The sequence below is a fragment of the Haliotis cracherodii genome, unplaced genomic scaffold (genome assembly GCF_022045235.1).
Source record: "Haliotis cracherodii isolate W230 unplaced genomic scaffold, xgHalCrac1.p SCAF_26, whole genome shotgun sequence".
Classification (NCBI taxonomy): Eukaryota; Metazoa; Mollusca; class Gastropoda; order Lepetellida; family Haliotidae; genus Haliotis; species Haliotis cracherodii.
In genome coordinates this window covers 4,124,321-4,146,078 of record NW_027266282.1, presented here as the reverse complement: position 1 = coordinate 4,146,078, position 21,758 = coordinate 4,124,321, and the positions used below count along the sequence as shown (strand labels likewise).

At 42.5% G+C, this 21,758-nt stretch overlaps 1 protein-coding gene across 1 annotated transcript in view; it reads right to left on the bottom strand.

The window, feature by feature from the left end:
• Positions 1-21,026, bottom strand: part of LOC139473034 (Golgi-associated plant pathogenesis-related protein 1-like) — a 67,224-nt gene extending 46,198 nt beyond the window's left edge. The window contains exon 1 of the mRNA XM_071255549.1: positions 20,495-21,026. Within this exon, the coding sequence (XP_071111650.1) occupies positions 20,495-20,507 (13 nt within the window). The 5' untranslated portion in view covers positions 20,508-21,026. The remainder of the gene's footprint in view (positions 1-20,494) is intronic.
• Positions 21,027-21,758: the final 732 nt, after the last annotated feature.

Genomic DNA, 21,758 nt, shown 5'->3' with positions numbered 1-21,758 from the left:
AGGCCGCCATCTTCAGTAAAACGTGAAACAAAGGCCGCCATCTTCAGTAAAATGTGAAACAAGGGCCGCCATCTTCAGTAAAACGTGAAACCAAGGCCGCCATCTTCAGTAAAACGTGAAACAAAGGCCGACATCTTCAGTAAAACGTGAAACAAAGGCCGACATCTTCAGTAAAACGTGAAACAAAGGCCGCCATCTTCAGTAAAACGTGAAACAAAGGCCACCATCTTCAGTAAAACGTGAAACAAAGACCGACATCTTCAGTAAAACGTGAAAAAAAGGCCGACATCTTCAGTAAAACGTGAAACAAAGGCCGCCATCTTCAGTAAAACCTGAAACAAAGGCCGACATCTTCAGTAAAACGTGAAACAAAGGCCGCCATCTTCAGTAAAATGTGAAACAAAAGCCGCCATCTTCAGTAAAACGTGAAACAAAGGCCGCCATCTTCAGTAAAACGTGAAACAAAGGCCGCCATCTTCAGTAAAACGTGAAACAAAGGCCGCCATCTTCAGTAAAACGTGAAACAAAGGCCGCCATCTTCAGTAAAACGTGAAACAAAGGCCGCCATCTTCAGTAAAACGTGAAACAAAGGCCGCCATCTTCAGTAAAACGTGAAACAAAGGCCGCCATCTTCAGTAAAACGTGAAACAAAGGCCGCCATCTTCAGTAAAATGTGAAACAAGGGCCGCCATCTTCAGTAAAACGTGAAACAAAGGCCGCCATCTTCAGTAAAACGTGAAACAAAGGCCGCCATCTTCAGTAAAACGTGAAACAAAGGCCGCCATCTTCAGTAAAACGTGAAACAAAGGCCGCCATCTTCAGTAAAATGTGAAACAAGGGCCGCCATCTTCAGTAAAACGTGAAACAAAGGCCGCCATCTTCAGTAAAACGTGAAACAAAGGCCGCCATCTTCAGTAAAACGTGAAACAAAGGCCGCCATCTTCAGTAAAACGTGAAACAAAGGCCGCCATCTTCAGTAAAACGTGAAACAAAGGCCGCCATCTTCAGTAAAACGTGAAAAAAACCCCGTCATCTTCAGAAAAACGTGAAACAAGGGCCGTCATCTTCAGTAAAACGTGAAACCAAGTGCGCCATCTTCATTAAAATGAAGACAAAGCTGTCCCGCTCAGTAAGTGTGTAGCTATTTCTTGGTATCTCAGGCCGTGATGTTGCGGGAATTATGCTGAAAGGTGTATAACACTAAACTCATTCGCTGGCAGGGAGGGAAGCTACGTACGTTCGTAACGGTAAACCGACCTTGGGACACCGGGCCAAGATCTATCTGCACCGTAAGTAACCGACACCACCACAATCACCGATGATGCATGTCCACGACGTCACGAATCTACAGAAATAATTCTGTTACCAGTTCAACGACTTCCGTATAAGCATCTTCCCATCTTCCCGAGGCAAGGGAGTTAACTGACTTTAAAAGTACAGTTTTCACATTGCCGAACTAGGCTGGAATTATGGAGTTATATTTTGGCTAGATTAAGGAGCACACACAGTCCAATCAAATCGCGTTACGAAATCGACATCCGGTTCGTAAACTTCCGTGCAGATTTCGGTCATTTGCAGGATTTGCAAAGCACCTGATTTGATGCTCTTCGCGAAGTAAGACCCGTTTTATTGCAATAAAGATGTTGATTTTTTATCAGATCGTCTTCTCTTGGCGCCGCCATTTTGTTTGAAACAAATAAAGCGATATATGGAATCTGATTGGTCAAAAGAAGGGACATAGAAGGGGCATAACTCGTAATAGCCACTGATGGCGCTACGATCGAGTCTAGAAATTACAGTCAGTTAACTCCCTTACCTCGGGGACATGGTGCCGTATAAGAAAAGAAATCACAAAATTAAAGACACAAATTCATAAATCATTATGGTTGAAGTAAGCCAAACAGCAAAGGTTTTTAAACAGTTATTAACAGTACGAACCCCCATTGGGCGCCATTCTTGCTGCTCAGTCGGTATCGTATTCATGTGTCGGCCTGCCCCGAACGGACATAATAAGACTATTTATATTGACCTACTTGCATCTGTGTACAGATATTGACTGAGCATTTATAATGCATGAGCGTCACAGTCGCCGTTATTGTTGTTGAAGAGAACTTGACGGAGCATTCTCTTTCTGAACAACGAAGATTATTCTTTGTGGATTGAACAACCTTTTGAAAGTTGGAATTTCACATACTTTTTGTTTGTGTTTTAATTGATCGAGTTCGTTGCCATAACTACAAAATAACAGTTTAAAAAAAATCAGTGGTTATCATTGTAAGAAAAGAATCACTGTTTTATGATGAAAAAACCCTTTAAAGCCTACATTCTCAGCAAACCCTCGTTGGTGTATTGTAATAACATTGTGAGGTGGATGTTGACTTAGTGACCCATCCTGTTTCACCATAATGGTGTTATATAACAAGAAATAAATTAAAACATAATATTGCAAAATCAAAGATAATGCATAACGCGACACGTGAAGATCCGGGGGTAGGTCTTCAGCAACCCATGCTTGCCGAAAAAGGCGACTATGCTTGTCGTAAGAGGCGACTAAAGGGATCGGGTGGTCAGACTCGCTGACTTGGATGATGCATGTCATCGTATCGCAATCGTGGATCGATGCTCATGATGTCAATCACTGGATTGTCTGGTCCAGACTCGAAAATTTACAGACCCCCATCATAGAGCGGGAATATTGCTGAGTGCGGCGTTAAACAACAAACAAACAAACTGTACCAAGGCAAAAAGTAATACAATTGTCGAAACAGTTTACTTGCATTGGTAGTTTATCGTTCTAATTTGGCCACTCGGCTTGAAAATATTAAACTATTCTCTTCCAAAATAATCAACCCTCATGAGGTAAGACCCGTTTTATCACAATATAGATCTTGATTATCGATCACATCGTTTGACTGGGCGCCGCCATTTTGTTTGAAGCAAGGGATATGAGAGGTGGAATCTGATTGGTCAATAGGCGGGACATAGAAGGGACATAACTCGTATAGCTATTAGTGGCGCTACAATCGAGTCCGGAAATTTCAGTCTTTTCGGCAAGGATGGAAACTGGACTCCCTTGCCTCGAGAAGAATTACAGTCACGTGACACATTCTTTGACTGTAAGAATATATAAACAGGTTGGCTCATAATATTTTCTGGATACCTCAAATAAAAGATCGGGACCATCGAACATCATATTGCGTTCAAACATTCTCTCTTTCTGCTGTTTCGCCATTGATTCAATGCATTCACCAGCGCCTATACTGAATGCATATATTTAATAAAATTAATAATGCTCTGACATGTAAATAAAACATAAAGATCCGATGGGGTGCGGGTGATCAAGGCGTCTAACACGTGCAATTCACTGTGCAGAGTTGCGTCCCTTAGACGTGCCAGAATCCTATGATTGTGGGTTCAAATCCCAGTTTCTCCTTCATTATGTTTCTAGGTTTGTCAACACCATGTCCGTGCTCGTGGATTTCACAAAAGTTGTAAACTTTTAAGACCCGCGTCACTTCGGGGATTCCTCCCACATAAAGCAGACCCCCTTGATATAACCGAAATGCTGCTCACAGAGGAATAGAAAAAAATCACTAACTTTCCAACAGAAATAAAAATATCTGGAATAATTACAATCGCATTATTGTGTTGCTAAATAGATAATTCAAGACGCAAACACAACAACTCATTACTCAACCTTAGATCTGTTTTAAGTCTGTCAAATGATTTAGATAATCAAATAAACTTCTAAAAAATGTGCACGTTAGGAAATCAAGCGAACGTGCGTGCCAGGCAAGATAAACGATACTAAAAGCCAGTTATCTCATTTCATTGTAGTTTGAAGGCCCATTACGAACGGACGCTTTGAACTTGCGTTAAACAGACTCAGACATGTTTGAATAATTCATCCTATTGTGTCGAAAGGTACATGAGATACAAACATGGACGGCAGGCTCTCGGGAGATAGGCAGTCAGATATATCTGTCCGACATTACTCAACAAAGCCTTCCGGCGACTTAGCTCTTGATGCATTCCTAAAACACTTTATTCATGCTTCGTGAGCATTTCTCGGAATCTGTCAAGTGTTATATATATAAATGTTTACTCAAACAGATAATCCCTTTCTAAAAAAGTTCTCCATTGATGAAACATTTCCCATGTGATCGATGGGCATAAATGCTCGATTCCAAAAGGAAAGTTACTTTAGGCGAGATACTGTTTTGACAGGAGCCAGGGCGGGTTAAGTGACGATATAATTTGAATACTTTGGACGAGTTAGTATTAAAGTGGTGTCTAAAAACTTTTCTCGTTTTTCAGTTGATTTTTATGAAAAAGGAGGAGATGCAAGTTATAAATTTTATCTTTTAAACTGAAAACAAATGAATGAACGAACGTGAATAACCCAATTTGTTAAAAAACTGGCGAACTAGTTGAGATAGATTGAGTGTGTGCTGCGCGTGCATTCCGTGAAATGCTAGTATGTGACATTGGCTGTAGCCGAGTGCCTTTGGTTTGGCGGCGCTTTTAACAGTACGTCAGTCATAACATGGCGTGTCCGCTTCAAGTGGAGTAAGCCTGACGTGATGCATGTCTGAGAGACTTACCACTGCGGTGAAGTCTACGAGCATTGTGCTGGCAAACATAGAAACAATCTGTGCGAAAAGGGAATCCATTCATAGGTTCCTGGAACGACTAAGGGGTGCAACTCTGCACACCGAATTTCAGCGCCTTATTCGCCTTATGTTCCAATCGTTTTCTGTCCGGCTTCATCGTTCAAACACGTTCTATAGAGGTAAGGGGTACAGTTGGTCAAGTAGTCAAGTCAGTGAGTTCTATATCTGTGCTGTGCCCTTTCACAATAATCTACCTAGTTGATTCTGGTTAGTGATTATTGTATCGTTATATGCCGATTTCAACAATATCCCTGGTACAACGGCGAAGGACAAAATGACAAGCGATGCCATTACTCGCAGTGCAGAGTTGCGTCTCTTTGCTTTTCAGGATCTACTGTCCGTTCGAATAATGTATTCATTTTGATGATGACGATTGGTTAATCAGCTGTTAGTTGTTGTAGTTGGTTTACGCATTGATAGGATATATGCTACTCAAAAGAGTTAATTCTGGAATGACAGATAAACTATAGTAATATGAAAGAATTGGACGATCCTTACCTTTTGTGGGCAGTATACATTGAAACAAGGTTTACGGCAGTGTTAATCTCACTATAGTCAATCATGCTGCCAAATATCCCTCTAATATCCTGTTGGTAAATTCATACGACTATCGGAAACACATTATATTCAGTGTGACAATAACATTAACAAACTTTGGTCATGGGACACCAGTTGGATCACTCCAGCACCCGCGTGTCTCATGCAAAGGTTCACAATGACAGCCCGTGGCAACTAGGATATGCTGGATGGTCTCTATCACGAAGGTGGCTGTGACAAAACCATACATAATTCATATCATCTAAGATCAAAGATAGCTTTCATCATCCCAGGGCATACAGACGCGGAGATGAAGCTGTTGGAAAGGCGAGGTACAGTCATATATCACCAAGTCGAGTTCTTCTGGAAACTATCAGAATTCCAGATGAGAAGACTCGTATAATTCTCTGTGTCTGTGAGTGTGTGTGTGTGTGTGTGTGTGTGTGTGTGTGTGTGTGTGTGTGTGTGTGTGTGTGTGTGTGTGTGTGTGTGTGTGTGTGTGCGTGTGTCTGGTGTGTGTTGTGTGTGCGCTCGTGCGTGCGTGCGTGTGTGTCTGGTGTATGCGTGCGTGCGTGCGTGCGTGTGTTGTGCGCGTGTGTGTTGTATGTGTGTGTGCGTGCGTATTTGTTGTGTATGTGCGTGCGTGTTTGTGTGTGTAAGTAAGGTGGGCGGGGTGGGGTGGGGCTGAAGTTATTGCTTATAAGAAAGAAGCTATTGACGACGAATTCCACAATCTATTTAAAAGTAACGCCCTTTGTAAACTCTAGATTTATATGTATTAAATCCAGTTATTTATAATGGCCCGACCTGTTTAAATACGAGCATCTCTTGTGCATGAGAAATGTTTCCTTGATAAAAAACACCCTGGTTCAATGTATTGCAGTTGTACACCGTACTATTGGAACTAGTTATGATACCTCCATGTCAGAATGATGACATCTGATTGGTCCACGTGATCATAATAAAATACTCTGTATCAGGCTTTGGGGGAAAATAAATTTCTCTGTGGGAGAATAAACCCCTTATATCCCGCCACGAGCAACTCAGGCTGCACGTAGATTTCTTAGAGGCAGAAATACAACCTTACTCTCCGCCTTTTCCAATTCAATGAAAGTCACGTGACATAGCACAAATTAACCTCAGCTCAACCGAACAGATGTTTTCTATCAATTTTGAATTTGTTTTAATGCTTTAACAATGTCATATTAAAATATGTCGGTAAGATAAATTCGTTGTAGCAGGGTACATGGGGTTGTTAGATTTTATACCACTCGCTTCCGGCTCTCGGAAAAAACCTAACGCCTAGGGGTTTTTTTTCTGTGGAATAAAACCTAACGCGGTACGCATAAAACCCTTCCGTCTTGTGGAATAAAACCTAACGCAGTACGCATAAAACCCCATGTACCCTGAGTGATCCTTCTCCAGCTTATAATGTAATACATAAGCGCCATAGTGATCATGCTATATATTGTTTTGTAAAGTTCGCCGTCGGTGGTGATTTGAGAATAAAAGAACGGAGGCCTAATAAGTAAGAAGAAGAAGAAGTGCATTTATAATACTCCAAATTCCATTCACCAAAAGGATGCTCACAGAGCTACGCCATTATTACTCCGGTCAATGCATCAGTGTGCATCAATGCATCGATTTTCTTTCTCAGCTCCCCAATGATGGAAATACGGGTACCCCCTGTATATTTGTATACAAGATAATGTGTGTTTGAGCGGTAGGTTTAATGTAGCATTTAACAGTATTTCTGTTACATGCCTTTACCACTTTGGTTAAACCCAAGCTCAATGCTAGTGCGCTGACAATCAACGTTTGTCATAATCGTAATTTGGGGTTACAACGGACGGTCAGCGGATCCTGTCAGATAATAATAATAAAAGGTCATTTATGTAGTGGTATTACGTTTCACGCCACACAAAGGCATGCTCGGAGCGGTACGCTATCATTACCCCGGACATTGGATCAGTGAGCACTCGATTTTCTGACTGTAAAAGTCCAGTTTCCTCCCTTTCTGACTAGGATAGAATTTCGGGACTCGATCGAAGCGCCACCAGTGGCTATTACGAGTTATGTCCCTTCGGTGGCCCTCCTATTGACCAATCAGATTCCACCTCTCATATCACTTGTAATGGCGGCGCCCATTCAAGACGATCTAATCGATGTTTAAGATCTGTATTGTGATAAAACGGGTCTTACTTCACGATCAAATCATGCGAGCACCTTGATTAAAAACATGACACGATTTGGAAGATATCTGTTGACGTCGATTTGGCGGTACACGTGCTTTGCAAATCTTGCAATCGACCGAGATATGCACGATTAATAGTAACGCGATTTTGATTGGACTAGGCATAGACTCGTTAGTCCAGCCAAAATATTATTCCATAATTCCAGCCTAGTTCAGCAAGGGTGGAGACTGGACTTTTATAGTCAGTTAACTCCCTTGCCTCTGAAAGATGTGGCACATCTGGTGCAAGTCAAAATTCGGAATAGCATCGGACATCATTCTTGTCACTGATGCGTCAAATTTTGCAATGTCCTCCACATGTCTACCATAAAGCCTTTTGGAAGATTTACTGAGGCCATTAGGTCACCACTTACGACAAACATAGGATGCTGGGGACCAGGGTCGAACCCGGAGTCCAGTATGCATCCACAAACAGTTCAAAACATACAGCAGTACTCAGTTCTTATTTAGCCTGTATATCGAGCACTGTTCAAGCGAGAACCAGTCTGATGCTAGAACCAGACTGGACCAATGCGCCACGTTGTAAGGGAGAATTAACGCACTAAGAATGGGGTTTGAGAGAGAAATTCAATAACGTAATCTAATTCATCAGCTGCTGTGTTTTTATTGTTCTTATGTTGCACGGAGTGATAAAATGTGTTTTAACCAGCCTTGGAAGAAAAGTTAAGAGGCGTGTATATTGCATTAAACCCCTTAAAATCCCAATAGAGGACAAATCTGTCAAGTATTCGCGGAATATGTCAAATTTATGATCGCAGACAGTTTCCAAAAGGAGATTTGTATGTATGGTAGCTGAGCGATAGGCCAACAGGAAAAAACTACTATCGATTTTTGGACCACTTTTCGAAATACCCGAAAGAAACGATTCAGTGAATTCTCAGAATGTTTAACTGCAAATTTATATTTGTCAGGCACAGTGTAATCATACTGGTGTAAGAAAAACTACAATTTGGGTTATTTTCGATAATTTGTTTCAGAAAATGAAGTTGATATCATCACGAACAGACAACATCCCTATAATGTAGGAATTCTCAAATAAAAGAATTTCATAAAAAAACATTTTAAAAATTGTTAAATCAATGTTTTCTAATATAATTACTTTTACGTTTTCTAACACTGCTCGTCTCGGACTGTTTTACTGTTAACAATTAACTGTTGACAATAAATTAAGGCAGGGAGAGAAGATTAATCTTTTCATAGTCTTTCTTCTGTCACATATCTCGGCCTCACATCTGACTATCTCTCGCCAAATATGCGATGATGCAAATATGTATACAGGAGATATTTGTGTTTTCTTGTCAAGTAACCCGCTTATATCCTTGTATGACCTGACAAAGTGGATATTTTCATCAGGGGCGCAGCAAATGTTTGACATGAAAACTGCCGTAACATAAAGGTGATATAAAAACTCCGTTACACATGTGAGATATAAAACCTAATAACACAAGGGTGATATAAAACCCCAGGAACACAAGCGTGATTTAAAAACTCAGTAACACAAGTGTGATATAAAAACTACGTAACACAAGCGTGATATAAAAACACAGTAACACAAGCGTGATATAAAAACTTAGTAACACAAGCGCGTAAAACATGTGAGATATAAAAACTCCGTTACACATGTGAGATATAAAACGTCAATAACACAAGCGTGATATAAAAACCCAGTAACACAAGTGTGATATAAAAACTCAGTAACACAAGCGTGATATAAAAACTCAGTAACACAAGTGTGATATAAAAACTCAGTAACACAAGAGTGATATAAAAACCCAGGAACACAAGCGTGATAAGCGTAGCATTATCATATGTACCCTCCTTGTAACATTATCACATATACCCTCCTTGTAACATTATCATATGTACCCTCCTTGTAACATTATCACATATACCCTCCTTGTAACATAATCCTATGTACCCTCCTTGTAACATTATCATATGTACCCTCCTTGTAACATTATCACATATACCCTCCTTGTAACATAATCCTATGTACCCTCCTTGTAACATTATCATATGTACCCTCCTTGTAACATTATCATATGTACCCTCCTTGTAACATTATCACATATACCCTCCTTGTAACACTATCATATGTACCCTCCTTGTAACATAATCCTATGTACCCTCCTTGTAACATTATCATATGTACCCTCCTTGTAACATTATCACATATACCCTCCTTGTAACATTATCATATGTACCCTCCTTGTAACATTATCACATATACCCTCCTTGTAACACTATCATATGTACCCTCCTTGTAACATAATCCTATGTACCCTCCTTGTAACATTATCACATATACCCTCCTTGTAACATTATCATATGTACCCTCCTTGTAACATTATCACATATACCCTCCTTGTAACACTATCATATGTACCCTCCTTGTAACATTATCATATGTACCCTCCTTGTAACATTATCACATATACCCTGCATCATTGTTTATCTTGTAACAATGTTCTTTACAATCATCATGTATGAATGTTCTATGGATCCACGTTGTAACATTGTTCTGTGCATCCATTGTGAGATATTGTTCTAAGTATCTAACGTGTAACACTGTCTATATATCAATGTTCACCGTGTAACCATCATGTAACATTGTTCTATTCATAACTCAGAAAGAAAGAAACCTTCACAACTCCATCGAGAACATTTCATCTTTGACATTTGACAAAATCCCGGAGGTAAGTGTATCACAGTTTAAAGAGTATTATCATGTCCCCCACTGATATTACCGCTTCCTTTTCTGTTTCCACAGCATTGTATCTCGCATGACCTACATAGACGCCCTTAACATGAATCGCCAATACTGACGTCTTCATCTGAGACCAGCCTTCCGTTGTGTTGTCTCTGTAGTGTACAGAGCACACACTATAAAGGAATGCCCTGGTTGCACTTAACATAGCTTGCATCAGATCTCAAGGCATATTCTTAGGTGTGCTGACATGAAGTTTGGTGGAATTGGGGAGAGCCTGGAAGTGCGCTATGAAGAAATACCATATACAGTGTTCTCGTCTCTTTACTTGGAAGAAGAGCTGGTATAAAAGTAGGTTGCATCTAAACGCGCTGGTGTTTGTTCGTTTTTGTGTTTGTTTAACGCCGCACTCAGCAACATCCCAGCTATATGACGGCGGTCTGGACTAGAAAATCCAGTGATTGACATCATGAGCATTGACCTAGCGCAATTGGGATACGATGACGTGCATCAACCACTCGATCCCATTAGTCGCCTCTTAGCCAAGCATGGGTTACTGAAGACCAGTTCTAACCCGGATCGTCACTGGAAAAAGGTGCTAGTGAAAATCAGGGCTGACGTAGAGTGCGTTGATGGGAAATTAAGGTCAGACATTGTATGAACGTAGTCGTAAGCCGTCCGACGTTCATCCAGCCTGGTACTGCAGTCAGCTACAAAGGCGAACAGCAGTCGGTGTCACGGTACTGCAGTCTGCTACAAAGGCGAACAGCAGTCTGTGTCACGGTACTGCAGTCAGCTACAAAGGCGAATAAGGGTCTGTGTCACGGTACTGCAGTCAGCTACAAAGGCGAATAAGGGTCTGTGTCACGGTACTGCAGTCAGCTACAAAGGCGAACAGCAGTCTGTGTCACGGTACTGCAGTCAGCTACAAAGGCGAATAAGGGTCTGCCTCACGGTACTGCAGTCGGCTGCAAAGGCGAATAGGGGTCTGTGTCACGGTACTACAGTCAGCTACAAAGGCGAATAGGGGTCTGTGTCATGATACTGCAGTCAGCTACAAAGGCGAATAGCAGTCGGTGTCATGGTACTGCAGTCAGCTACAAAGGCGAACAGCAGTCTGTGTCACGGTACTGCATTCAGCTACAAAGGCGAATAGCAGTCTGTGTCACGGTACTGCAGTCAGCTACAAAGGCGAATAGGGGTCTGTGTCATGGTACTGCAGTCAGCTACAAAGGCGAACAGCAGTCTGTGTCACGGTATTGCAGTTAGCTACAAAGGCAAACAGCAGTCTGTGTCACGGTACTGCAGTCAGCTACAAAGGCGAATAGGGGTCTGTGTCACGGTACTACAGTCAGCTACAAAGGCGAACAGCAGTCGGTGTCACGGTACTACAGTCAGCTACAAAGGCAAACAGCAGTCTGTGTCACGGTACTGCAGTCAGCTACAAAGGCGAATAGGGGTCTGTGTCACGGTACTACAGTCAGCTACAAAGGCGAACAGCAGTCGGTGTCACGGTACTACAGCCAGCTACAAAGGCGAACAGCAGTCTGTGTCACGGTACTGCAGCCAGCTACAAAGGCGAACAGCAGTCGGTGTCACGGTACTACAGTCAGCACCAAAGGCGAACAGCAGTCTGTGTCACGGTACTGCATTCAGCTACAAAGGCGAATAGGGGTCTGTGTCATGGTACTGCAGTCAGCTCCAAAGGCGAACAGCAGTCTGCGTTACTGTACTACATTCAGCTACAAAGACAAACAGCAGTCTGTGTCATGGTACTGCAGTCAGCTACAAAAGGCGAATAGGGGTCTGTGTCACGGTACTGCAGTCAGCTACAAAGGCGAATAGGGGTCTGTGTCACGGTACTACAGTCAGCTACAAAGGCAAACAGCAGTCTGTGTCACGGTACTGCAGTCAGGTACAAAGGCGAATAGGGGTCTGTGTCATGGTACTGCAGTCAGCTCCAAAGGCGAACAGCAGTCTGCGTTACTGTACTACATTCAGCTACAAAGACAAACAGCAGTCTGTGTCATGGTACTGCAGTCAGCTACAAAAGGCGAATAGGGGTCTGTGTCACGGTACTGCAGTCAGCTACAAAGGCGAATAGGGGTCTGTGTCACGGTACTACAGTCAGCTACAAAGGCAAACAGCAGTCTGTGTCACGGTACTGCAGTCAGGTACAAAGGCGAATAGGGGTCTGTGTCATGGTACTGCAGTCAGCTCCAAAGGCGAACAGCAGTCTGTGTCACGGTACTGCAGTCAGCTACAAAGGCGAATAGGGGTCTGTGTCACGGTACTGCAGTCAGCTACAAAGGCAAACAGCAGTCTGTGTCACGGTACTGCAGTCAGCTACAAAGGCAAACAGCAGTCTGTGTCACGGTACTGCAGTCAGCTACAAAGGCGAATAGGGGTCTGTGTCATGGTATTGCAGTCAGCTCCAAAGGCAAACAGCAGTCTGTGTCACGGTACTGCAGTCAGGTACAAAGGCGAACATCAGTCTGTGTCACGGTACTGCAGTCAGCTACAAAGGCGAATAGGGGTCTGTGTCATGGTACTACAGTCAGCTACAAAGGCAAACAGCAGTCTGTGTCACGGTACTGCAGTCAGCTACAAAGGCGAATAGGGGTCTGTGTCACGGTACTGCAGTCAGCTACAAAGGCAAACAGAAGTCTGTGTCACGGTACTGCAGTCAGCTACAAAGGCAAACAGCAGTCTGTGTCACGGTACTGCAGTCAGCTACAAAGGCGAATAGGGGTCTGTGTCATGGTATTGCAGTCAGCTACAAAGGCGAATAGGGGTCTGTGTCATGGTATTGCAGTCAGCTACAAAGGCAAACAGCAGTCTGTGTCACGGTACTGCAGTCAGGTACAAAGGCGAACATCAGTCTGTGTCACGGTACTGCAGTCAGCTACAAAGGCGAATAGCAGTCTGTGTCACGGTACTGCAGTCAGCTACAAAGGCGAATAGCAGTCTGTGTCACGGTACTACAGTCAGCTACAAAGGCGAATAGCGGTCTGCGTCACGGTACTGCAGTCAGCTACAAAGGCGAACAGCAGTCTGTGTCACGGTACTGCAGTCAGCTACAAAGGCGAATAGCAGTCTGTGTCACGGTACTGCAGTCAGCTACAAAGGCGAATAGCAGTCTGTGTCACGGTACTATAGTCAGCTACAAAGGCGAATAGCGGTCTGCGTCACGGTACTGCATTCAGCTACAAAGGCGAATAGCAGTCTGCGTGACGGTACTGCAGTCAGCTACAAAGGCGAATAGGGGTCTGTGTCACGGTACTGCAGTCAGCTACAAAGGCGAGTAGTGGTCTGTGTCACGGTATTGCAGTCAGCTACAAAGGCGAATAGCAGTCTGTGTCACGGTACTGCAGTCAGCTACAAAGGCGAACAGCAGTCTGTGTCACGGTACTGCAGTCAGCTACAAAGGCGAATAGGAGTCTGTGTCACGGTACTGCAGTCAGCTACAAAGGCGAATAGGGGTCTGTGTCATGGTACTGCAGTCAGCTCCAAAGGCGAATAGCAGTCTGCGTAACGGTACTGCAGTCAGCTCCAAAGGCGAATAGCGGTCTGCGTCACGGTACTACAGTCAGCACCAAAGGCGAATAGGGGTCTGTGTCATGATAGTGATCTTGAAGATTACCTACAATGATGAGGACCCACATGTCACAGTAACACTATCACAGCAGTTGCTGATAACATCCGCCCCATCATGTTACTCCTATACAACTGGGATCAGTTATCCGAGACACCTCACTGGAGCTCACAACACACCTAAATACTAATCAAGGCGATAACTGATGTCTTCTTTAAGGCCCTATATCCTGGTGTTTCTCCTCCCCATACCCAGGTGATGCAGATAGAGAGGTCAGTCGGACAATAGTGAAAAATGGGGGAAATGTGTCTTTGGTTGAGAATAGAACCGATTAATTGTCTTTTATTTAAAATAGATCACAAATGTCAAAATTGATCGTCATATGCTATATTTTCGGAGAACTATGGTTGTGGGGTTTACCGTACTGGTATTGCAAAATTTAAATAAGAACAAAAACTTTCCTTCTTTAAACATGTTAAGGACAAAATACAGCTAGAAATTGTATTGATCAAACAATGGATTCATTCATTTCTATCGTGAGCGGAATTCTAGCGGCCGAATGAGTGTATTAAGGTTTTTTAAGATTTTTGTGCGGGACAGCAATGAGACCTATGGGAAATAATAAACAAACAAAAAAACTCACATAGCCTAAAAGCTATTTCTCTTACCCCCTAGCACACCTTAGAGACACACCAAACATCAATTAGCTTTTATCCGTCTGGCTCTCCCCCTACCCTCCGGCCTGCATAGCCAGTTTGCGTTAACCACCCCCCTAAAGGTCATCTCCGATGTACGCCTTTTAAGACTATAATCCTTTTCTTATTTCCCCATCACTGAACAGACCGGCAGAAGTCCACCTTATCGCTGTTACTCCTTACACAAAGGACAAAGGCGAGAAACGTTGCTTGTCTGGACAATATCAGACGGTGCCAAGCATGCATGGTTTCCGAAATGACCTAATCGAATCAACTTGACCCCTCTACAAACCGTTCTTCCAGCTTCCATTAGTAATAACTGTGATGTCTTCAAAGGAATTAATGCTGTATGCTAAATATGACAAGTGACTAGGGGAATAACATGAACAGATTATTGATTACGTGTCAAATTTGATAAGAAATTGTTTTGAGATATGTGCAAATTGCAGTAAATGTCATACCGGAGGAAAGCTGAAAAACGTTCAATATAATGCTAGTAGTTTAACAGTAATCCATGTCATACATCCTCTCATGCTTGTCATTCTGTGAGACATTGATATATTCTCTTACATGACAGTGGATTGTTTAGAATAAATAAATAAAGTAAAACATATATATATCTTATAACACGTGACCTTTATTGCGTGCGTGACACCGGAGAGCGTCCCCGAGTACAGCGTTACACAATTTATTGTTTGTTTGTTTGTATGTTCGTTGTTTAACGCCACACGCAGCAATATTTCAGTTATATGTCGGCGGTCGGTAAATAGTCGAGTCTGGACAAGACAATCAAGTGATTGACATCATGAGTATCGATCCACGCAATTGGGATACGATGACATGCATCAACCAAGTCAGCGAGCCTGACCACCTGATCCCGTTAGTCGCCTCTTACGATAAGCATAATCAGGGGTAATCTTGGATTCAACATTATGATCATCGGATTCTGGCAAGACTAAGGGACGCAACTCTGCATCAGTGTCCTTTTGTTGTTTACACTGGAGTGAAGTTTAGAACAATTTTGTTTGCATCAATTCGGTTGCAGATATAGATCGGCGCAAATTGGCATGACGTTTTATATAAGGGCTTAGTGGCAACCTACAAAAAGAGACATTAGCGCCAAGACTGTGGTCACTCCCAAAGTGACCATATCGGTAAGACTGTCGTCACTCTCAAATATATGTAAGCGCTAAGACTGCCGTCACTTCAATTTTAACATACAACTATTTTTAACCAAACTAGCCTTAATCCTAAAATAGTTTTGTACAAATTGGCCCAAGGCACCGTTCGACAAAGCGATATTAGCGCTACGATATTACTGTGGGGCTACGATCGTTTTAGGTTTTAGCGATAACTTATGCAATGAGCCCCGGCGACGATATCACGGTCATGTGGAGTATGCAGTTGGAAGCTACGCGGCCATGCAGTGACATAACTCTCAACTAGTCAACACAATCAATTCAGTAACACACATGCATTATTGATCCTATAACGCATTTATATTACACAGGAGGGGTTCGCACAGTATCTTCAGTTCATCTAATCATGACGTTGTTGCCACTGGCGACATATACAGGCGGGTTAATTTTCATTCTCAACTCCCTGGGGATCACTCTCTGGCATACAATTGAAGTGAATTCAACTTTCTTTTTACATTTTTTATTCCCCTCCCCTTTAATTCCCGCATGGGGGTATGGTTGGTAAAGAAATTCCGCAATTCGATGTTCAGAGTTACCTCCCTTAGCCGCACCAGGATTAGCTGTATTGATTGAATCACCGATTCTCCGTAATCATTGTTATGGTCCGTCAGTATCATACCCGTGCTCGTGATGAACGTCCTGGACTGGATATGCATCGCGTGCTTCGATCTTTCCTCAAGCCCACACGCTTTGATCCAACAGAAATACAACCGAACCTCGTTGTGTCGATCTTGGCTCCAAAGCTGACAGTGTGGTATTCCAAGAAATGCTTTGTCTACACGAATAAAACATGCTGACTTCTTTTGTAAACGAATCCGTATTCGTAGTTGATAATATCATTCCATCTTTTTAAGCCTTTCCAAAATGGCGATCTGTTTAAAGCTGCTGCGGCGTGATATTGAATTGTTTGTGAGTACAAAAATATATTACATGATGCAGTTCAGTAGTTTCGACGCCTGGCTTCAGGAACGTCGTCCACACAGATTGCCTCGCTCAATATTGCCAATGAAATGCTCACTGCGTCGAGTGGAATTCGTGTTCTGCAGCTAATTTGGCGGAAGCGTTGACCGATGACCACTTCTCGACAGCTTAGACTATTAATAGTCTACCTATATGGAACTTCATCTAAAGGGCCTAGGACTTTATTAATAATGATTATTTGTTCTGATAAAAATAAGAGTGAGTGAATTGGTTTTAGCCCCGCTTTGAACAGTACAGTAAACTACGGTTATAACGAACACCCTTATAACGAACTGACGGATTTAACGAACTTACTTTTTTGGTCCCGACTATGATGTTTATATGCTTATAACGAACTACGGTTATAACGAACTAAAATTAGTAGTCCCTTTAAGTTCGTTATAACCGTAGTTTGCTGTATTCCAGTTATATCACGGCGTGTCAGCTTAATGTGGGAGGAAAGCCTGAAGTGATGCAGGTCTTGGACGTTTACCACTTTGGTGAAACTCATGAGCATGGGTATGGTGCTTTCAAACCTAGAAACAAAAAAAGTCGGGGCGAATCGGAATTCGAACGTGTCCAAGGGAAGCAACTCTGCACAGAGAGTTGAGGCTCCTTGGACGACTGGGCAAGTCGTTCCCCCTGGAAAAAGGTAAATTGCCATAGGTTTAATATTTTAAAAAATTGGACATGCTTGTGTGACTGTTTTGATTTTCATGTATTCGGGTTCTTCGGGGCCTTGCTTTCGGCTGTTTCCGTAAGGATGTGGCTGCTTTCGGCCATTCGCCACCACTCGCCCCATTTCCGTAACCAGCATGAAGACTCGTCCCCCTATCGATGAATGTTATGTGCGAAAATACGACAAACCAAGCGGAATGCGCGTATGATTTCAAATTCTTCGTCAAAGAATCCCTCAGAAATAATTTTTGATTTTACATATGTCTTGCATCTAAAAATATACCCCAGATATAGTTAGATGTGTTCAATTATACTGTATAATTCCGCATGTCCAGATGTGCTTTAAATTGCATCTGGAATATATATAATATATGGGGAAATATATGTGAACCATTACGCAACGAGTTGACAATTGTTTTAGGTCTGTCCGTTTGCGCTAAGACGGATCCCGGTCGCAAAAATGGCAATGAGACGGGCACGAGTCGCTATTCGGCTTGTCCCGGAATAACACGAGTTGGTCACGAATGGCTTTCGGCAACTTGCTTACATATACGCGAGCACGTGCAAGTGTTCCCAAAATCCGTTAAGATGCATTTTACAGACTAAAGAAGATTATAAATGAAACGAGCGTGAAAAGTATAGTCTAAACCTCCGCCGCAAAGGAGACCGAGAGGTTTACTCCGCTCTAATGGAGACCGAGAGCTTTACTCCGCCCTAAAGGAGACCGATATTAGTTGACTCACATTCGACATTTACATGTTGTTAACTCACATTCAACATTCACATGTTGTTGACTCTCATTCCACATTCAAATGTTGACTCACATTCGACATTCCCATGTTGGTTGACTCACATTCGACATTCACATGTTGACTCACATTCGACATTTACATGTTGGTTGACTCTCATTCCACATTCACGTGTTGACTCACATTCGACATTTACATGTTGGTTGACTCACATTCGACATTCCCATGTTGGTTGACTGACATTCGACATTCCCATGTTGACTCATATTCGGCATTCACATGTTGTGAACACACATTCGACATTCACATGTTGGTTGACTCACATTCGACATTCACATGTTGTTGACTCACATTCGACATTCACGTGTTGGTTGACTCACATTCGACATTCACATGTTGGTTTACTCACATTCGACATTGACATGTTGACTCATATTCGACATTCACAAGTTGTGGACTCACATTCGACATTCACATGTTGGTTGACTCACATTCGACATTCACATGTTGGTGGACTCACATTCGGGATGAACATGACTGTTAACAGAAACTATAGATACGTGGGTGAAAGTAGTTTTCCATTTTGATGAATCCGACGGGGTATGGGGATGACAATCCAAGGAGCATACACGGGAAGGTTCTGGAATTCGAACCTGTAACCAGTGCATCTTGGCAATGCTAAGGGACGCAACACTGCTCAGCAAACGCCTGCGACCAGTAGGCAAACAACGTGTGCTACAGATATCCCGGAATTTATATCCCTTTGGAGCGTCTAAAATGCCTGGGCAAAAGAAGATATCCACTTAAACATTGCGTTTAACCTGAACGCATCTTCCCGAGACAAGAGCATCCACTAGCCTTTTTATCAAAGTTTTGTTTCCACCCTTGCCACATCAAGCCCACTTTCCTGTGCTAAATATGATTGGACTATCGCACATATCGATAGTCCAATCAGAGAACATTTCACAACATCTACATCACGACTGGAACACCTTCGCATGAAAGTGATTTGCCGCTGTCTGTCTTTGCTGACACGAATTTTTCATCTAATACTCCCCAAGGAGTTCATATGTTTTTGTGTCAGGGATGAAATCGCGAATGTTTTCGTTATCTGATCGACTAGGTCGTCGTCTATGGTAGTCGCCATCTTTGTGAAGCTATACGAGATAAGAACAGCGATCTTGTTGCATATCGCGTTTTCATTACAAGGGGCACAACTCGTGATTTACGCGAGGTGGCGCCAGGGTCGAGTCAAGAAAAATAGCCTTGATGTGGCAAGGGTAGAAACTAGGCTTTGATATAAGCTGGTGGACACGCCTGCCTCGGGAAGATGATGAAAACGTCACTAGGGTGAAACAGTCTCTCAAACACTGCAAACGTCAGGTCCAAAACACAACTATGATATCAAATACATCCCCATTGAATGACCGTTTCTCCCTTGATTCAGATTTAGCCACTATCAAACATGGGGTATTCTTTCATCTGCTCGGCAGTATATTTCCAGACATCACTGGGATAACTGCTCGAGTGCAATATACTGAACCAAAAAAAAGGTTAGGGGTCATGAATATTTTTGTGGATGGTTTCACTACCAAAACATATCTCCAAATATAGTCATGATCACTAACTTAGTTTCTTCAGTATACATAATACGATTTGAGTTTAGACAAAATTACAGTTACGCAACGTAGGATTAGATTGACTTGTGTAAAACTTGCTGGGGCTATTTCCAAAGCGCACTACCCCTTTAACTGGTCTTGGATCGTTAACATTGCTGTATCAAGGACGGCGGAATCAAAACCATTTTCCTCAATGATTTAAATCTGACTTTTCAAATACCGAATTGAATATTATCTTTCCTTAGTATGTAACCATTAAATTTATTAATACCGTCGCCCGAGACTAGTCACAGCGAGAAGATATTCAGTATAAATGGGTTTATTAAAATTGAAATGGAACGCTTAATTAATACATAAGGCAGTTGTGTGCCTATTGGTAACCGATTTTGATACGTCCTTTGTAAGTTACATCATGACAGTACATATTGATGCAGTACACTGATAGTATACAGTTTACTAACACCACAGTTGTCGAGGCTTAATAATGTTTGATAGTACCGCCAGTATATAACAATACTTTACACAGCAGGGGCAAGACACTTTTATTGTAATAACGACCAGCTCTATGTAGGTTTAGATGTGCAATGACCGATAGGCACATCAAGGTCGTTTGATGAATAATGGCCATATGTATTTTAACAGAAACGTTGCAATGTAAACAAATAAAAAATCAAGCCATGGCGATGAGATAACGGTCCTTCGCATCCTGTATATCGCAATGGCGGCCAGGAACGTCAAGGTCGTTGGTGGAGAACTAAATCTTATATCGTAAGGAGTAAGGACTTATCCAAACGACAGTCAGATGCCTGGGGTCTTCTCTGTACTTACCTCGTTCAGCCATGTGTCTCCCGCCAAACACCAAACACGGCAGACGATAGTTCCCTCAGCAGACGACAACTCCAGCACACAAGTACAGCCTAATTCCAACCCGTGTTCATCTCGTGTAATCCGCAAATTATTAATCCATGTCTGTTACGTCGACAAATCGGGATATTGTACGTTGTTACCCAGCTTTGACACCTCTCCACTGAAATTTTCGTCTTCCAGCACTGTCGTCTGCTTCCACTAAATGGATGCAAAAGTCCCAAAGCGTTTAACGACGGATCGATCGCGAGGATATTTCCAAGCAGCAGTAGGATACACGTAGTTGTAGCTGATCTCACTCAGGCGGTTCCTCGCTCAAGGTTGGCTATATCGCAATAATTGAGTTCTGCTGCCAAACTCCTCACATCATAATCTGAATTAGAGGGGGCATCCCTTACCTGTCTAAATGTCATCAGATATGGCCTCCAGACATCAGACCAAGGGGTCCAAGTAGCATCATAATTATCATATCTATTACGTGGTGATCTCAATTATTATGTTTGAGGGGGTCACAGCTGCCTTGTGTGTTTTATCTGGTAAAACAGTAAACAGTTGAGGTCATCTCTAGATAACGACAACAGCACAGACGGTGCCACGCACGCGACATATGCTCGCTTACTTTACGCCACTGTCGCTTAACACACGATCAGGGCGTATCCCTTACATTGTATACATGTTCACATGTGTTTCCTTAGTTTTACGTTTACACTGTATGGTAATATTCAATATTTGCTTGATATTACTGCAGTGGAACAGTTTTCATCTTGAGTGTCAAATTAATTACAACTGCATGGGATATTTTTGTGCGAATATGTGCTCAATCTTGGTTTGGAAAAAAGGTGCAAGAGTCCACTGCTTTTGGGTATGTTATTGATAATTTTCAAAACTTTATCCATAAACCATTAGTTCTCTCATTTAATGAAAATATTAAAGTGAATTCATGAAGGCCTGGCAAATTCACAGCCACGTTGTAATAAATAATACTTCTTTAGTCTATTATCTGCTGCGAGATGTCCGACTTATAGAGGGAATTCCCATGCTATATTGTGTGTCCCAAGTAAGGAATCAGGCTGGGACATAAGTACCCGACTGATATACCCGACTCATCTACCCGACTGACACCTGACTGATGTGTGCTGCCGAAGCAGCCAGGTAAGGTGCACTTGAGAAGTGGTCGGTTGTACGAGGTAGGTGTCTGGGTGAGGTTGGTGTCTGGGTGAGGTTGGTG